The sequence below is a fragment of the Leptopilina heterotoma genome, unplaced genomic scaffold (assembly GCF_015476425.1).
Source record: "Leptopilina heterotoma isolate Lh14 unplaced genomic scaffold, ASM1547642v1 Lhet_42, whole genome shotgun sequence".
Taxonomy (NCBI): Eukaryota; Metazoa; Arthropoda; class Insecta; order Hymenoptera; family Figitidae; genus Leptopilina; species Leptopilina heterotoma.
The window spans coordinates 2767672-2787606 of NW_025111078.1; the positions used below are offsets into that span (position 1 = coordinate 2767672).

The window sequence follows — 19935 nt, forward strand, 5'->3', positions numbered from 1 at the left end:
TATTTATTGTACATATGAGCGAAGAGAACTGGCCAGAGAAACGACATAGTGATAGCGAAAGCCAGTTTGTCAGCTTCCTCTTGGATTGCTGACGAGAAATCTTTGATCAGATGATCGGAACACTCCTATTTCTTGTCTATTGATAATTTTTTTTTTATGGACAAACATTGACCCCTGCCAATAACCTCAAGTGTAAATTTCTTCATTTTGCCTTTTACAATAAAAAAAAAAACAGGAAGAAAAAAAAATTATTTCTCTTAATGTCGATATAAACCTTCGATTCATAGAAATATTATAGAAGATCAAAGGTCAATCAGGTGATATAAAACAAGATAACACTTTGCGAGAAGAGATTATTATAATTTTTACTTTTTATTTTATATATCTACCTTTATCGATAATTTATTGTTTCCTTTTATTCGCAGCTTTTTCCAATTTCCTCAAGTAAATTGTAATTTATTTATCGAGATAAATATTTCTTGTAAATTATTTTTGAAATAGATTTTCTCTTTGCGCATCTTTCTTAATGCCAGAACCGCATCCTTTTTTAATGAAACGAGATTTTTTTTAATTTCCATTTTTTTTTCTCATTGATGGCAATAATTTTGCAGCAATTGCTAAAAATATGCAATGTTTCTGCTACAATAGCAATAATTTTGCTGCAATATGCAGAAAGTTGAAATATTTTTGCTACATAATTGGGAAAATGTTAAAATATTTTTGCTACAATTACAATAATTTTGCGGCAATTGGCAAAATATTGAAATATTTTTATTCTACAATTGCAACAAAATTTGCAGCAATTGACAGAATGTTAAAATATTTTTGCTACAATAGTAGTAATTTTGCTGCAATTGGCAAAATATTGCTATATTTTTGCTACAATTGCAATAATTTTGCTGCAATTGACAAAATATTTAAATATTTTTGCTACAATTGTACATATTAATATTTTTTGCTCCAATTGCCATAATTTTGCTCCAATTGGCAGAAAGTTGAAATATTTTTGCTCCAATTGCTATATAATTTTACTGCAATTGGCAAAATATTGAAATATTTTTGCTGCAATTGAATAAGTATAGAAATGTTTTTGATGCAATTGGCAAAATGTTGATATAATTTTGCTACAATTGGCAAAATGTTGTGATAATTTTGCTACAATTGTAAAAAAAAAAAAAATTTTTGCCTCAACTGCCAGAATGTTGCAATATCAACTTTTAAAAATTTTTCTTGATTTTATTTTTTTAAATATTTTCTTAAATTTATTTTAACTTTTATTTTATAATAATTAGCAAATTTTTGCTTCATAAGATTATAAAAAAAATGCTCTCATTACTTTACGAATACATTTCTAAAAAGAACTATAACAATATCATGTTTTTCTGTTTTTTTTTTTTTTTTTTTTTTCGTAAATTTGTTAAAAATTTCTTTGTTTCATCTAAATTGAAAAGAACATTCGTCGACTTTTGTAACAAAAACTTGAAAAATCAATTTTCTAAAAAATTCTAAATTCAATTTAAAAATAGTTTACGTAACTTATAGTTGGAAGAAAGTAAAAGTTTCTCCAAAAACCGATTGGAATTCTAAGGTGACGTTATTTGGGACAGCAGAGCGAAAGTGCCCTCACGAATAAATTTTATACACACTCCACATGTTTGTGTATAAATTTTTGTATATAAATACTACAGTTCTGATAAATTTCCCCCTTCAAATAAAAAAAAAAAAAGAAAAAATCCAGTAACGCGTAATCGATACCCTTTTTTCCACACTTATCGACAAATAATTCCATTCCTGACTCGTAATTTACTTTTATTCGCTTAAAATAACTCTCGTACATTCTCTCAATAGCATCTTCTTATTTTATCTTCGACAAATGAAAAAATATATTATTACAACTTCAGTATAACAAGAATCATTTCTTCAAACTATTTTCTTTAACACACTATTTTACTATTTTTTTCTACTTTTACAATTGGAAAATAAGCTAAAATCTATTTTATTATGGAACTCTTATGACTTTAGAAATTATTTTTTATTGCGTAAGTGTTTTTTTTTTTTTTTTTTTTTTTTTTTTTTTTTTGAGAAAGTACACGACTTATCTCGAGAAACCGGAAAAAAAAATCCTCCTAGACGCTTATATATGTGCGCAAATTATCACCTAGAGCGATAAGCAAGAACGAAAGTGAAAGAGGTAATTTTCAAAACGCTTAAAAATATATAAAACCAAAACATTATTATAATTTTCTTTAATGAAATTAAATAATTTATTAAATTATTAAATTATTATTATTATGATTTTTTTTTATTTCGTACATTTATTTTTCTCTACATTACATTCTTTTATGTTTGTAAGTTTTTAATTTGTTTTTTTATACTCTATTATTATATGTATATTTTTATTTTCCACATTTTTTCAAAATAAGGCACAAATTTTTTTTTATCCTAATGACCTTTATTTTTTATCATTTGAAACATTGGATCCCTTTGGATATTTTTGGATACGTTTTTAGACTTTTGGATTTTGGATATTTTCCAAGAAATGGTCCCGGAAATGTTCAAAACTCTTTAAAACCGCGAGTGAGTGTTTTATTTTATAAAAATAAATCTTGAATTACTAAGACAAATATATTTATTTTTATTTGATTCAAAAATTTTTTGAAAAAAAAAAATTCAAAAATTTTTTTTTTTAATGAAAATAAAAAATTTTTTTTCGTTGAAGGGGGGGGGGAGGGGTGCAGTATTTATATTTCTTCTAATCTTATAAAAATTTTATTTGTCTGACCAAAGACCTTTATTGTTCTACTTAAAAAAATAGATTATAGTTTGACTACAATACTTTTGTTCTACTTCAAAATTAATTGTCCGACTAAAAGTTTTTCTTCCACTTGACAAAAATAATAATAATAATAATAAAAATTAATAATTTGTGTTGCCAAAAAACTTTTTTCCACTTAGAAATTCAAAATAGTTGAATTCTAAAATTTTTTTTTGTCCACTTAAAAATCCAAGTCTGACTTAAAATTTCTTTTCTTTTACTTAAGGATTAAAATGTGCAGAATTTTTTTTTTTTGTTCTCAATAAAAGGTCTTACGTGCAGACATAAAATAAGAGTACTTTGAGATAGATTAATAAATGTAAAATTATATTTTTTTTTAGATTTTCAATTTTGCAAAAAATCGTTTTTTACCCATAACTTAAAAAAAAATGTTAGGACACCTATAAATGTCTTTTTACATATAAATTTTTTTCGTGAGATATATTTAATCAAAGGTATGACGAGATAAATACAACAGTATATTATTAGTATATAAAAGAAAGGTATGAGTAATTCGAGAAATTCGGCAATTTAATTAGCGAATTGAACGCATGAAAAAGAATATGGAATGTGCATGCAACATGATGCAAAAATTGAATTAAAAAAAAAATCTAGGTTAAAGCAAAAGAGCTACAGATCAGGATTACGATCATCATCGATGCTCCTCTATAGTATCTAGTAGTCAAGACTCTATAGCAATCAGTTACTCGTCCATATAACTTTCTCCTTGGACTTGAAAGTGCAATGCTTCTCACTGTCAGTCTCTTGTGCCTTTGAGATATGGGTGGTAAATGGATATATACAGACGAGATGCGCTTTGATGATTTCACACATTATTCCACACAATGTTTATGTATACATATATATATATATATACACTCTTTTCTATACAGTATATATGTAGACTCATTTTCTTGATTAAGATTTTTTTTTTCCTCTATTACGTATTTTCTACCCTGTAACAAATTTTCATCTAAACTTACTTTTCCTATATTGAATACTAAAAGATAATTAAAAATAAACCTCATTTTTCTAATTACTTCCCGACTGTAGAATAACAGTTGGATTTTAAAAATTTATCACAAAATACTCATTAGTTAATGTCTCTTTAAAATTTGCTTTAAATGATTGAATTTTATTGCTATGAATTCGAATTCATTTGTTACAGTCATAGGTGCTATTAAATTATCCTGGGTTATCACCCAGGACATCTGGTATTTGCACCCAGGCACGCAATTTAAAAATTCCTTAATAAGAACACCTGGTATTATCACCCAGGCATCTAGATTAAAAATCCCTTTTTGAGCCCATTTGAAATTGTCACCCAGGCACCCAATTTATAAATTCCTTCTTCAGGACATCTGAAATTATCACCCAAACACTAAAATTAGAATTTTTCTCTTGAAAATTTGATTTCTAAATCAAATTTAAAGTAAATAGCACCTAGGCACCAAATTTAAAAATTCCTCATTGAGAACACTTTGTATTATCACCCAGGCACTCAATTTAGAAATTCCTTCTTGTGAACATCTGTTAATATTATCACCTAGGCACATAATTTAAAAATTCTTTCTTGAGCACTTCTGAAATTGAGTATTTCCTCTTGAGAACATCTAGAATAATCATCCAGACACTAAATTTGGGATACTTCTGTAGTACTTTTAAATTGGGTGCCTAGGTGCTAATACTAGATTTCCTAAGTTATCACCCAGGATATCTGGTATTAGCACCCAGCACCAAATTAAAAAATTCTTTTGTAAGAACATCTGGTTCTATCACCCAGGCATTTAATTTAGAAATTCCTTCTTGTGGATATATTTTATTATCACCCAAGCACCAAATTTAAAAATCCCTTCTTCAGGACATCTGAAATTATCACTCAGACACTAAAATTAGGATTTTTTTCTTAATCATTTTTCTCCGAAAGTGCTTTAAAACATCAAATTTAGAGTAATTAGCACCAAGGCTCTCAGTTTAAAAATTTCTTAGGGAGAACACCTTGTATTATCACCCAGGCACTTAGATTGAAATTTCATTTTTAAGCACATTTGAAATTGTCACCCAGGCACAAAATTTGAAAAATCTTATTTCTGGTTATTTAGAATTTTCACCCAGACACTAAAATTAGGAATTTCTTCTTGAGAACATCTAGTATCAGCCAGACACTAAATTTGGGATATTCTTCTGGTATTCTTAAATTGGGTGCTTGGGTGATAATTAGGCACATCTGATATAATCACCCAGACACTAAATTTTGAATATTCTTCAGGTATTTTTAAATTTGGTGCCTGGGTGCTAATACCAGATGTTCTAGGTTATCACCCAAGATATCTAGGACCCAGGGCCCAGGACATTTTTAATCTGGGTGCCTGGGTAATAATAATCACCCAGGCACCCAGATTAAAAATTCCTTTTTGATCACATCTGAAATTGTCACCCAGGCACCCAATTTAAACATTTCTTCTTCAGAACATCGAAAATTGTCACCCAGACACTAAAATTAGAAATTTCTTCTTAAAAAAATCTAGTATTATCACCCAGACAATAATTTTGATTCTTTTTTTTTTGTCTCAATTTTTCATAATCTTAAAAAAATTGTAGTAAAAGTGATTTAAAATTTAAATATAATTTCCCTTTTGCTTTAAGACATAATTTAATGTAAGACTCATTCATATAAAATTAATTTACGAGTTTACACTTTGTTTTCTCTAAAATTTATAATTTATAACATATAGAAATCTTTTATAAATATAAATATAATATAAAGTGACAGAATTAAAAATAATGATATTGCACATAATTTACCCGGTTGAGTGGAGAAATTTAGAGTTGCGACTTTGACGATAATAATAATAAAAGAAGAAGGAGAAAAAAAATACCAAACACTTTCATTTTTGCTTAGAAATCTGAGATTATAGCGCAATTAAGAATTGCGTACAAAATACTATGAGCTCGCTCGCTGTTTAACCATTTAGCGGAAAGTTCATTGTCCAAAGACGTGTGCTCGTTGATTAACTTGTATATTATAAATTATACTATGTTCAACAGTGCATCGAGTATATAATGCAAAAAAAAATACTTTCCTGTCACAAGAAAAAAGTTTGCAGTCAATTTATTTATTTATACAATACTGTATTGAACTATTTTCTTAAAATTCAAATTTCTTTTTGACTTTTTGAAAAAAAAAATTTTATTCAATAATTTTTCATTTTTCGGTGTGAAATTAAATTTAAAATGCTCTCAATTTTCTTAAACGATCTCGTAAATATGATTTTACACCCGATAATATTGTAACTTTATTTCTTTCAATTTTTTTTTTTTTTTTTTTAATGTTTAGAATTTTGCAAAAAGTGCAACATTTTGCAATTGTAAATTTCACATTTTGTTATTTTCTCACACTTTTAGGTATATGTTTCGTCCTACTTACACCCAGTGATTTATCTACTTAGTATTCGCTCTTCATATCACTATATTATACCTTTCTTCAACTACTGTATGGAATAAGATTTATATCCAACGAAATTTCAAAAAATAAAAGTCTTTCTCTTCACTTTTTTCATTCTGGAAAAGAATCTAGTTAATTTTTTAGTATACGATTTGCTCTATTTTAAAATAGAATTTTTTTTTTTTTTTTGTTAATTTAACTAATTTTAATGTCTACCAACCTTGTTTTAGGATTAGAAATAAAGTTGTAATTCCAGACTAAAAACAACAAGTGACAAATAAAAACTCCGGGAATTAAAAAACAAGTAGTAAATCAAATTTAAAAAAAAAACATTATTGAAAAATAAAAAAAAGTTTGTGTGGGGATTAGAAACAAAGTTGTGATTCCAAACTGAAAACGAGTGACAATTAAAAACTTCGGGAGTTGAAAAGTGAGAAGAAAATCAAATTAAAAAAAAAAAAAAAAAAAAATTGCAGTATAAAAAAATAAAAAAATATGATGTGGAGTAAAAAGAGGGTAAAATTCAAGGGGGATGGAAAGTAAACTTTATATTAACTTCAATTCAAAGCTTTTTTACTTTCAGTCACTTAAAAATTTGTTTTTCATTATTAAGTTATTAGATTTATTCAGTTTATTTTTATTCTTCCTTATTTTTAGTTTTCGGTATTGTTTTTGTTTTTCAATTATATTTTGTCGAGTAAAAAAAAAAAAATTTTTTTCAACACCTCGGATCCACATTAATTCTTATCGTCACTCGTCGCAATTGCGTTCCTCTCTCGTTCTGCAGTACGTGTGAACGAGACTTTACTTTCTCAAACACGCGACTGCCGTCACTTCTCCTTCTCCTTTACTTTCTCCACCACATTTAAAAGTAGGTCCCAAATAGTACTTAAAGCCACGAGACTCTTTTACTTTTCATTTATTTATATATATATTTTATATATGTAACAAAAATATATGCAAAAAGTCCACACAAAAAAAACAAATTTTTTAAAAAGTAACCAAAAAATGAAAAAAGAATTGAATTTTCATTCAATTTTTCGAATTTTTTAAATTTCTTTTTGTATTTAATTTTAAAAAAAAAATTGTTGATTTTTTTATTTAAAATTCAAATAATTACATTTCCTATTAAAATGAAAATAAAAAAAATAAATAAAATGTCTTCATTAATTTCGATTACAATCAATATTCTGATGATTTCCACATTACCATATTTAATATCAAGTTTCACTTTCAAAATAAAATATTATGAATTATTCTCATAGTTATATTTTAAATTAGAATCATTTTTATTGGATTTATTAACGACTTTTTTTATGGCTTTAAGAGTTAATTTTTTCGGAGAATTTTTTTAAAATTCCTTCACATTTTTTTTACGTAATATTTTTATAGAATAAAAAAAAAATTTTTTTTTTCTCTATAGTTAAAAAATGATGTATTTCCCGGAAGACATTACGTCATGGTAAATTCGATTTTGTTGATGCCATTATAGTTGACTTCACTCGTCTCATTTTCATTAGCGAAAGTGAATGATCTACGTGACAAAGTTTCTAATTGATATATTTCTATTCACACCGGGCAAAAGTGTATTCTATATACACTTTGCAATTATTTATGCTGCAAAACAGTATAATAACGTAAGTTGTTAAACGTGCTTTGAGAGTCGATACTTTAATAATTTTTACAACGAATTTCAACATATTTTATTTTATTATCCGCACCATTATTAAGCAATTGGAGCAGAAAAATTTTTTCTAAAAAAAAAGCAAAATGGGGAAAAAAAGAAATAAAAACCTTACATAAATATCTTTTTATTAATATAAAAATTGAATCAAGCAGAAAAAATGTTAATTGTTCCTTGATTGTAAATTATTTTTTACAATATTAAAAAAAAAAAAAAAAAAAAAAAAAAAAAAATTTTCAGTTATCTTAATTTAGAGTTTATTTTTAATTATATGTAAATTTTGAAAACCGCCTAATAAAAACTGTTTTTAAAATTTACATCTAATTAAAAATAAACACTAAATTAAGATAATTTAAAAAAAATTTTTTTTCCTTTTTGTTAATAATTTTAACAGTGGAAAAAAATAATTTACAATAGGCACTGATTCCTTTTCTGTATTTTTACTCCAAAAAAAATATAACATAACATAATAAAAACTGTTTTCAAAATTTACATATAATAAAAATTAAACTCAAAATTAAGATAAATAAAAAAATTTTTTTTTTAATATTTAATTTAAATATTATTAATTTTAATTTCGAATTTATTTGTTAATTTTAATTTCGAATTCATTTATTAATTTTAATTTCTAAATGAATTATTTATTTTAATTTCTAATTTAATTATTTATTTTTATTTACAAATTAATTATTAATTTTTATTAATTAAATAAACAATAATTGAAAATAATAATTTTGCTTATTTTTGTCAGTATAATAAAAGAAAATTTTTTTGATCGAAATAATTTAAAATATTTAAAAACATCTTCTATTGTTTTGTATATATTATATATAAATTATGATTGTCGAATACGATATATGGAGAAGCTATTAAAATTGTGAAATTAATTCAACTTCTATTTTTTTTCTCTCTCGAAAGGCATTATAAAATTGCAAAAGTCAAGCGGTGAACGTTAACTGGAAATAATTTCACGGCCCATGAATTTCTGCAAGGAAGCCTTCGGTTACTCTCTAGGAATCTAATGTATATATGAGAAAAAAAGAAATTATACATATATTAAATGCAATAAAATTCATTATACCATTTTAAACGTTAGAGAAAAATTATTATTTTTCCTATTCTTGGTAATTTTTAATTGATCATCTTTAAATACTCAACTCATTAGACTTATTAGCAAATATTTTAAATACTATCTTCATATTAATTTAGAAATAAAATTAATTCTTTTATTATTATTAATTTTACCTCTTAAAAAAAAATTTTATTAGTATTGTTATTATTATTATTATTATTATTATTATTAATTATTTTTAGTACTTCATCCACATGCAGCATTTCACCTCCTCTTCTAAAAAAAATTATAATTCGTATTATAATTATAATTATTATTATTATTAGTATTATTGTTGTTGCTATTGTTATTATTATTGTTACTATTATTACTATTATTATCATGATTATTTTCGTTGTTATTATTATTATTATTATTATTATTATCATTATTATTTTCGTTATTATTATTATTATTATTATTATTATTATCATTATTATTTTCGTTGTTATTATTATTATTATTATCATTATTATTTTCGTTGTTATTATTATTATCATTATTATTTTTGTTGTTATTATTATTAACATTATTTTAAATGAAAAAATAAAAAGTAAGCGTAAATTATAAATTTGTTCTATTGGAGATTTTTTTGTTCATTAAAATTAAATTTCTTTTTATTTTAACAATAATTATGGACACTCATATATTGTAGAAATATATACAGTTATATTTATTTCGGTTCGAAAGAATTTGAATTTTTAAAATATAATTTTTTTTTTTTTTGCATTAAAACATAAGCGAAAAAGAAAAAAAAAATCTCGCAGAAAGAAAATTTATATTCTTGCTATGATCTATAGAATAGAATTGTAAATTATTTTTGTTTTAATTTCATTTGACAAATTTATAGAAATTATTTTTATTCTCTACTTTGCATTTTTTTTGTATTATATAAACGGGACAATAAACTCTCTCCCTCTCTCTACATATATATATTTTGTAGAAATTATAACATATTCTGTAATTGCATTATAATTAATGTTCAATTCAATTTTCTTTTGTTCCTCTGAACACTACTAGATATATATTTATATTTTTTTATATATATGATTCATTTTGTTTTATGTAATTTATAATAAATTTCTAATTTCTATTTTGTTAATTAATTATAATTGACAATGACAAAGATATATATCTCTTCCTGTGAGTGGATTTTTTTTTTTTTTTTTTTTTTTTTTGAAATGTGAAAAAAGAAATGTGGTAAATATTTTTCATCGATGATTTATCATCTAACGCAAAATAGATGATTAAAATTAAAAAAATAATTGAGGAATTTTTTTTTATTGCAAACAAAGAGTATTTAAATTTTAAATAATTTTCTTTGAAATGCGACTAAGAAGATATTTATTTTTTTCTTAGGGGAGGGAATGAATTTTTTTTTCTTCAATGTTTTCTCTACTATGTTTGATGCTAAAGATGTTCTTGATTTTAAACGGAGAATCGACAAAAAACGACACTACTCCTTTTTCAAAGCCAATGGAAATTTCTTTTTTATTAGCAGCGACTTGTATCTGAAAACAGAAAATTTATTATATTAATAACATTAATGTATTTATTTTATTATTTTATCATAATCAGCGACCTCAAAAATCCCTGAGTAACAAGTTTCACTCGATTTCAAGTAAATTCTAAAAGACCGCCATATTGGATCCGCCATTTTGAATTTTGAGAATCTGACCTTAAATTCGTAATCAGTGTTCTCAAAAACTCTTTTTTTTTTGGGCAAATGTTTAAAAATTGTGTTAAATTGAAAAGAACTGAATAGAAGAACGTCTCAAAAAGCATGGAATTTGTATAATTTAGAAAAAAAGAGTAAAAAAAATATTGTTTTCAAGAAATTAATCTAGAATGCTTACTAAACATTTCGCAAAGCACTAGAGGATTTTGCTCATCATCTTGTTTGTCCACGTCTTCATTGTTCTCCTTATTTCTGTCATATTTCATTCGATCCTCTTTTTTTATATGCTGCATTCGATCCAAATAATTGAGGACTTCCTCAAAATCCCTTAAGGCTGCTGCATTATAAAATTGTGAATGAGCCCTTTTTCCATAACGACTTCCAGTGTAGAAACGATCGACTCTGGGTGCCATGTCAGAGACCTTAGGTCCGGTTCGTGAATTTTTCATTGTCATCATTCCACTTCTTCCATATCTACTCCCAGCCAGGAATACTTCACCTACTGCTAAAGTATTTAAAAAAAAATAAATTTTTAAATTAATTTTATTTTTTATAATTCATTACAATTACTTATGCAGTGTATTAGGAATAAAATTGGTTATATTTTCTTTAAGTACATCATTATTGCCCTAGGGTAATAATGAGTAGTTTATTGACCTACGAGCGGTGAATAAAGTGACCATTATTGCCCTAGGGCAATAATGAGTAGTTTACCGCTCGCTCTTTAAGTGACTATAATTGCCCTAGGGAAATAATGAACACTGAAAGAGCGAGCGGTAAATAAAATAATGCTAAAAAATAATAAAAAAAAAATTTATTAAATATTATAAAACAAACATTTAAAATACATTTCGCGAAAGTGAAATAATTTATAAATTAATCTATCATCATTATATTTAAAATGATGTAGTGTAGAATAATTTTAATTAAAAATGAAAAGAATATTTAATGACGTAGAACATTCAGAAACGTCAATGAATGCTAAATAACTTAATTATATAAATAGCTAATACATATGAACTGAAGATTATACTCTTCTTAATGTAATTAGCCATGCAAAAAGGCATTTTGGCTTTCAATTTCCGGAAGCTGAGAACATCATCATCAAAACAACAAAAGATCATGTAACATCCGACGAGAAACACAATTTAATTGTAGCTATTTGAACCACACTTTGGTATTCGACACAAAGTGACCAATGACCTATCTTAATAATAGAGTCATGAAATACACTAATGTAATTAGTGTGTCCCTTTTTATTATTTAGTTCTTTTTAAGACTCGACGACAAGTCAAAGAAAAAAATGCAACACTACCAACCACTGTTTCTCTTTTTGCGAATGCAAAAATAAAAATAACATTACTTTTTCATTTTGTATAACGAATGAAAAAAACATCTCTGTTTCTACAATCTCAACAATTTTTTTTTTAGATAAAAAACATTGTTTAATTAAAAAAAAAAAAAAAAAAAAAAAAAAAAATTTAAAACATTCTGGATCTGAAACATACTTTATCCAAACAATTTTTTAACTTAAAAACTTTGTATCTAGCTTTGTATCTAAAAAATGTTTTAAGTAACAAATTTTTCAACTAAAAAATATTTTAATAAACAAATTTGTCAAGTGAATATTTTGTCAATGAATATTTTCTACGTACGAAATTTTTCATCTAACAAATATTTTTTAAGTAGAAAATTCTTCAACTAACGAATATTTTAAGCAACAAATTTTTCAAAGAACAAATATTTTTTTTAAGTTTAAAATTATGAAACTATGCAAAATTTTGCACATAAAAAATTTTTAAGCAACAATTTTTTTAACTAAAGAATATTTTAAGCAACAAATTTTTCAACTAAAAAATATTTTAAGCAACAAATTTTTCAACTAAAAAATATTTTAAGCAACAAATTTTTCAACTGAAAAAATGTTTTTAAGTACAAAATTTTTTTTCAACTAACAAATATTTTTTTGGTGAAAAATTTTTCAACTAACTTTCTTTATATAAGTAAAAAATTTTTCAACTATAGAAAATATTTTTTAGGTACAAAAATTTTTTTAACTAACAAATATGTTTTCAGTTCAAAATTTTTCCATTGACAAATATTTCAAGCAAAGAAATTTTCAACTAAAAAATATTTCAAGCAAAAGAAATTCTCAACTAAACAAATATTTCAAGCAAAGAAATTCTCAACTAAACAAATATTTAAAGCAAAGAAAGTTTCAACGAATAAATATTTTAAGCGAAAAATTTTTCAACCATCAAATATTCTCTTTTAATTACAAAATTTTTCAAATAAAAAATATTTCAAGCAAAAAAATATGTTCAACTAACAAATATTTTAGGCGAAAAACTGTATAATTAAAAAATATTTCATCTAAAAAATTATTTTCCGGAAAAATTATTTTCTTATATTTCTTCTATAATTTATAAGACTTTCCTCAGAAAGAATTTATCATTAAAAAAATATTTTTTTTCAATAAGATTTTCATTTTTTTTTCATAAAATACTTTTCTTTTTTAATTTAAAAAAAAAAATTTTTTAAAAAGATTAATTTAAAAAAAAAAAATTTTTTAATTTTGAAAATTTTTTTTTGAAAAAATAAAATAAATTTGAATTAAATTTAAATAAAATTACATACGAGCAGCACTTTCTTCTCTTTTGCCGTATCGACCACTTGTGTAAAAATTGTTTTGCGAAAAAGCCAGAGTTACAAAATTGCAGCTGATCCAAAGCCATATCATCAATTCTATACTACTGAAGCCTAATACGGCTGACGCAAGTCGTACTTTTCTACTGTTGGCGATCATTTTTTTTTTTTTATCTGAAACATAGAAAAAGCGTATAAAAAAAAATTTGTATATAAATTTTTTTTTTACATATTTTACATAAAATTTTTCAATTTTTATCTACAATTTTTTTTTTCTTTAAGGAGTTAGAGAAAACCTTTTTTTAAAAAGAAAATAAAAATTTTTATCTTTTGCATAGTAAATTTTGTAAAATATATATGCAAATTTTAAAACTTACATATAATAATAAACAATTTCATCTGGAATTTAACTCTAATTAAAAATAATGATTTATATTATTTCTTTTTTCTATATAAAAATAAATAATAAAATTTACGAGTATCAATTTAAAAAAGTTTCTTTATTTAAAAAATAGAAAATAAACTTCTATTTTGAAAACAATGCACCTGAGGCTATTGCACAAGAAAAGTTCCTTCCATTACAAACCCCTTATTATTGAGAGACAATTCTTTAAATTAACTACTAATAAATTCTCATATTTTCCTCTCATTTTTTTTCTCCATAAAAAAGTAAGAAAAATATTGTAATATAAAAAATCATTTGACAATATATTATTAATTATTTTTATTTTTACAAAATTAAATAATTTTTAATAATAAAATTAAATTTAATAAATTAAATTTTTACAAAATTGAATAATTTTAATAATAGAATTAAATTGAAGAAATTAAATTTTTACAAAATAAAGCTTAATAGTATCAAATTGTAACGAATTGATAACAAAAATGTGGATCAAATAAAAAATTGATCCAAATTTTTGGTGTCAATTTGATCCTCTTTAGTATAAATTTGATTGAAAAAAAAAAACAGTGAAGTAAATGAAAATAAGTATTTAGTATTTTAAATAATAGTATTTTAAATTTTCTAAATTTTTCAAAGAATTTCTTAAAATAAAAAAAATTTTTTTTTTAATTTTTTTAAAATTTTTTTTAACTTTGATGCTTGGTTTTAATTTTATGTTTCTTTGTTGTTAATTTGATTTTACTGTGATGAATTTTGCCATTTGGTAATTAAAACGACGTTTAATTGACATTATTTTGTACATTGAGAAAAGTTGATTGATTCGATGCTTTTATTTAATTAATTTACAAAGTTAGTTGGCGAGGAACTATATTTGAATTTATTTAGATGAAGAAAGGAGAAAATTTGTAATTAGTTTTAATAAAGAAGTATTCTTTAAGAATTTATTTTTTCTCTTTTTTATAATGTCAGCCTTGACATAATATTGTATATAGTGTATATGAAAAAACGACATTAATGTGATTGAAGCAACAGTGTCATTGTGATAAATTGAACCGACTATACCTTTTTAATACACCAAACGATGATGTCAATGCACTTTTATAAATTTTTCAATTTAAAAAAAAAAATTATTTCTTATCCCCTTTTTATTTTATTTTATTCTTTTCTTTCTATTGTATTCTATTCTACTTTATTCTCTTCTAATTTTTTTTTTCATTCTGTCCCTTATTTTTTTATTTTTTCTTATTCTATCCTATATTATTTTATTCTCTTCTATTTTATCTATTTTTTAAAAAATTAGATCAAATTAAAATTATTAATTAATGAAATTAATTATTAAATGAAATCAAATGGTTAATAAAAGGAAATATAATGAATTTTTACTTTATTCTATTCTTTTTTATTCTTCTTTATTTTTTTACTCTATTTGATTTTTTTTTACTCTATTCCTTTTTTATGAAATTTATTGCATTTAAAAAGTAGAATTTTACAAAGTATTAAAAAATTATTTATTTTTACATAGAGTGAAAAAAAGTAATTAATAATTGTCTTAAAGAATGAAAAATTGAAATATTAAATTTTAACGAAACACTGACCTTATTTTTAAAAATCCATAAGGTTAACAAATTTCAACATATTCTTTGCACTCCGGAAGGTCCCTGGATAACAAAAAGAAATCTTCGAGTAGGAAAACTAAATTGCTCTTTTCTTCTCATTCGAAAATTTATAGTATATTTTTTTATTGGAGAATTTATATTTGACAGAAATTTATACTGTTTATGGTATTTTATTTTACTTGTAGTTTTTTATTTTTTTATTTACAAATAAAAATAGTAGCAAATAACAAATAAACACTAATTTATTCGTTATTTAAAATTAGTCTACAATTTTTAATTTTTTATTATTTTTCTATTCTTACTATTTTTTTTATTTTAATATCTTCCTATTTTTCTTCATTAGCACTTTACTATTTTACCATTTTACTATTTTTCTATTTTACTACTTTAACATTTTTCTGTCTTACTATTTAATAACTATTTTATTATTTTACTATTTTATTATTTTACTATTTTAATATTTTACTATTTTATTATTTTACTATTTTAATATTTTACTATTTTAATATTTTACTATTTTATTATTTTACTATTTTACTATTTTACTATTTTATTATTTTACTATTTTATTATTTTACCATTTTATAATTTTACTAATTTATTATTTTAATACTTTACTATTTTACTCTTTTCAAATTTTATTCTTTTAAAACTTTACTATTTCTTTATTTTACTTTTCGTCAATTTTTGAAAATTAGAAAAAAAATTCAGTATTTTAAAGTTTTACTATTTTTTTTTATTAATTATACATTTTGAGTACTTAAAAATTTTTAAAAATTCAAAATTTTACAACTTTATTATTTTATTCTATAAATATTGAAAAAAAAGAAAAAATTTTACTATTTATTTATTTTACTTTTTCGGTGTTAAAAAATTGAAAAAAAAAATTTAATTTTTCCATTCCTATTTTACTAAAAAAAATATATTTTAACATTTTTTTTTATTTTAGATTCTTTATTACAAATTAATGAAAATAAAATAAAAAGAGATAAATTTTCGACATATTTTTAAAATTCTTAAAAAACATCAACTCCAGAAAATACAAAAAATTTGTTATTAAAAAAATATAAATGTTTAAAATTTTCGAAACACCTTGAAAATTGACTAAAAAAAGGGAGATTTTTTTTTCACACGCGTAAAAATTGAATAAAATTTCAAAAAAAAAAAAAAAAATTGTTAACTAATTTTCAAGAAAGAAAATTAAATTTTTTCTCAAAATGAGTCGAAAGAAAAAAAATCAAAAAATAAAATGAAAAAGAGAATAGAAAATAAGGGTAATTATTATTATAATTATTATTTTTATGAAATGTCAAGCTACCTTTTTTTGTAATTAATTAAAATAATTGTATACACTTTGTTTTTTAAAAAGTTTTGCCTTATTTTTGTGGTTTATTAAAAGATGGTTGAAGGAGGAATTTCTAAAAATTCTTTTTTCGAAACACTTGATATTGAGAAAATGGGGAAAAAGGGGCACGCAACAGTTACGAAGAGAAGACTGTGGAGTCCTGTGAACCGAGAATGGTTTATATAGTCCCACCCAAACCACCCACAAGCTACCAAAGAGACACCCTTTTGATTCGTTCCATGACAATCCTAAACAATCCCATTAATTCTGTATATTTATCAATTTTTCCGATAACGATTCTTTTTTTTTTTTTTTTTAGTTTTCGAGACAAAAAATTTAGTGTCGCGCTCATTTAAAGAAAAGGTATACTAAAAAAGTGTAATAATTATTTTAAGGTTATTTTTGTATTATTAATTAATTTATTATTAATTAAATTCATTAATTATTAATTAAAATTTTCTGTTTTTAATTACGTAAAACTGAAATGAATTTTTTTATTAATTATTTTATGCAACTCTGGCTACTTTATTTTATAACCAAGCAGTCAATAAAGTGCCTATTATTGTCCTAGGGCAATAATATTCACTTTATTTACCGCTCGCAGGTCTATAAAGTACTCATTATTGCCCTAGGGTTATTTCCCTCATTATTACCCTAGAGCAATAATGAGTACTTTATAGACCTGTGAGCGGTAAATAAAGCACTTATTATCACCCTAGGGGAATAATAGTCTCTTTATTTAACGCTCACATTTATTTTCCTGCATTTTTGCTTCATTTTCAATTAGGAATAAAATTCTTTATTGAAAATGAAGGGGATAAAAAATATAAAAATATTTAATAATAAAATTAGTAGTATCGATCACCCCGAGTCAGATTAAAATAATAAGAATATTTATTTAATTTACTATCGTTTAAATTGTATTTTATTTTTTAAATATATTTTAAGTTAAAATTTTTATTTTTTAAATAAATTTAAAGTTTAAATTTTTATTTTTATTATTATAATAAATAGGTACTAAATAATATGAGAAATCTACTTGTAGAGTTAATCAGCTTTGAATAGTCTGCGCCATCTGTAAAGTATCTTCATTATTTAGGTTTCCACCTCCCTTTGAGTGGTATTATAACCTCGGAATTTCATGCATTTCATAACCGTTGACGTCCATACTAAGGTGCGTAACTTTTTTTGTCTGTAGTTAATTAATTAATTAATTTATTTATTTATTTAACATTATTCATTGAGTGAAATTTGTTTATTTACTTAATTAAATGTTATAAATTGATTTAAGATGTAAAATTAATTATTAGCAATCCTCCAAAGTCAAGTTTTTAAAAATAAAAAAACCCAAAAAATTGTTAACTTTTCGACAGATCTGCTTTTCAGAACTGAAAAATGTTTATTTTAATAATTATGCAATTGCGTATAAATATAAACTTTGCGTATAAATTTACAAAAATCAAGGGTCAGTGAAATTATTACCAAAAACAAAGAGTCAATCAAGGAAGAAATATAATCAAATTAGTAAAGACATTTGTCACTGAAGAAAGAACCAAAAAGCAAAAAATTAAAGGTTATATTTGTAATTTTTTTACTAAAACTTATTTTTAAATTATTTATTTTTAAACTTTCTTAAACTTACTTTTAAAACAATTAAACAGAAGGTTTTAATTAAGGTAAAAATAATACAAACATAACCTTCAAAATGCTTTGCAGATTATTTTCATAAATAATAAAATTCTTCTTAGAAATTCAATTACTTTTTTAAAAAATTGATAAATTCTTGAATTCTTTCTCTAATCCTTCACAATTATTCAATTAGTTTTCCAAATAATAACATTTTTGACGAGAATCTAATTATTAAGAAAAAAAAAACTAAATAAAATTCTTCGCAAAAATTCAACTATTATTTTCATAAATAATAAAATTCTCAGAAATTCAATTATTTTTTTTTAAAAATTCATAAATTCTTTTTTCAATTCCTCACAATTATTCAATTATTTTCCCAAATAATAAAATTCTTCACGAGAATTCAATAATTTTAAAAGAATTAAATAAAATTCTTCTCAAGAATTCAATTATTTTCCCAAATAATAAAATTTTTCACGAGAATTCAATTAATTAAAAAAAATTAAATATTTTCCCTGGCAGTAATTCAATTACTTTCATAATTATCAAAACTATTCTCAGAGATTCAATTATTTTTAAAAAAGTTGACAAATTCAATTATTTTTACAAATAATAAAATTTTTTACGAAAATTCAATTATTTTCAAAAATAAATTTCTCGTCAAAATTGCAATTAATTTTATAAATAATAATTTTTTTTCGAAATTCAATTATTTAAAAAGAATTAAATAAAATTCTTCGCAAAAATTCAATTATTTTCATAAATAATATAATTCTCAGAAATTCCATTATTTTTTTAAAAAATTGATAAATTTTTTATAAGAATTAAATTTTGCGAAACATTCAATATTATTCAATATATCATTTACTTTTTTTATTGAAATAATTCAATTTCAGTTGAACTTTCTAATAAGAATTGATTTGAAAACGATTTTTAGTTGAAATTTTGGATAATTGAATATTAAAAGCGTAAAATGTTCAATTTTCTTTAAAAATAACTAAATTTTAAAACATTATTTAAATTGAAATCGTTGAAAATTTTATTTGCTGTAAAACTGTAATAACATTTAAATTATGCACTTTGAAAAATTATTAATTTATTTTCTTAATTCCTGTGAACAAGTTAAATTAAATTTTATTAAATAATTTTATTTGTTTACTTTTAAAAATTAAATTTTAATACAAATGTATTTTTTTAGGGTAAAAATTTAGAAAATAATTGAATTGTTCAAAAATTTAGAATTAAAGTTCTCAGCAGAAAATTAGAATAAAAATAAATATATTTTTTATTGAAATCAGGAAACTGAATAAAATTTTTGTGAATTGACAAAAACAATTTTTTTTGTTAAAATTAATTTTCGTTAGCTACTTTTTTACTACTTTTTTCAGTATTAAAGCTACTTTTTTGAAATTATTTATTGAGTATGAAGCCTAGAAAAATAGAACTAAATTTCTTATTATTATAATTTTTTTGGCTTAAATAGAAATAAGAAAGTTTTTTGCCGTTTATACATTGAATGTGTATTTTAATTAATTGACATCGAATTCTAAACAAAATTTTGAT

The 19935-nt window shown here is 22.7% G+C and overlaps 1 protein-coding gene across 3 annotated transcripts; it reads right to left on the reverse strand.

Annotated features, from left to right (window-relative positions):
• Positions 1 to 9895: 9895 nt before the first annotated feature.
• On the reverse strand, positions 9896 to 17873 carry LOC122506448. Of its 3 annotated transcripts, none has more exons than XM_043618634.1 (5): positions 17783 to 17873; positions 15378 to 15440; positions 13371 to 13553; positions 10912 to 11238; positions 9896 to 10566 (listed from the first exon to the last, which is right to left on the reverse strand). In XM_043618634.1, the coding sequence occupies exons 3-5, from the start codon at positions 13537 to 13539 to the stop codon at positions 10550 to 10552; spliced, it is 513 nt and encodes a 170-aa protein (XP_043474569.1). In that variant the 5' UTR covers positions 13540 to 13553; positions 15378 to 15440; positions 17783 to 17873; the 3' UTR covers positions 9896 to 10549. The 3 variants fall into 3 exon arrangements, with proteins under 3 accessions (XP_043474569.1, XP_043474568.1, XP_043474570.1); XM_043618633.1 differs by lacking the exon at positions 17783 to 17873 and adding an exon at positions 16717 to 16903; XM_043618635.1 differs by lacking the exons at positions 15378 to 15440; positions 17783 to 17873 and adding an exon at positions 16717 to 16903.
• Between the last annotated feature and the right edge of the window lie 2062 nt (positions 17874 to 19935).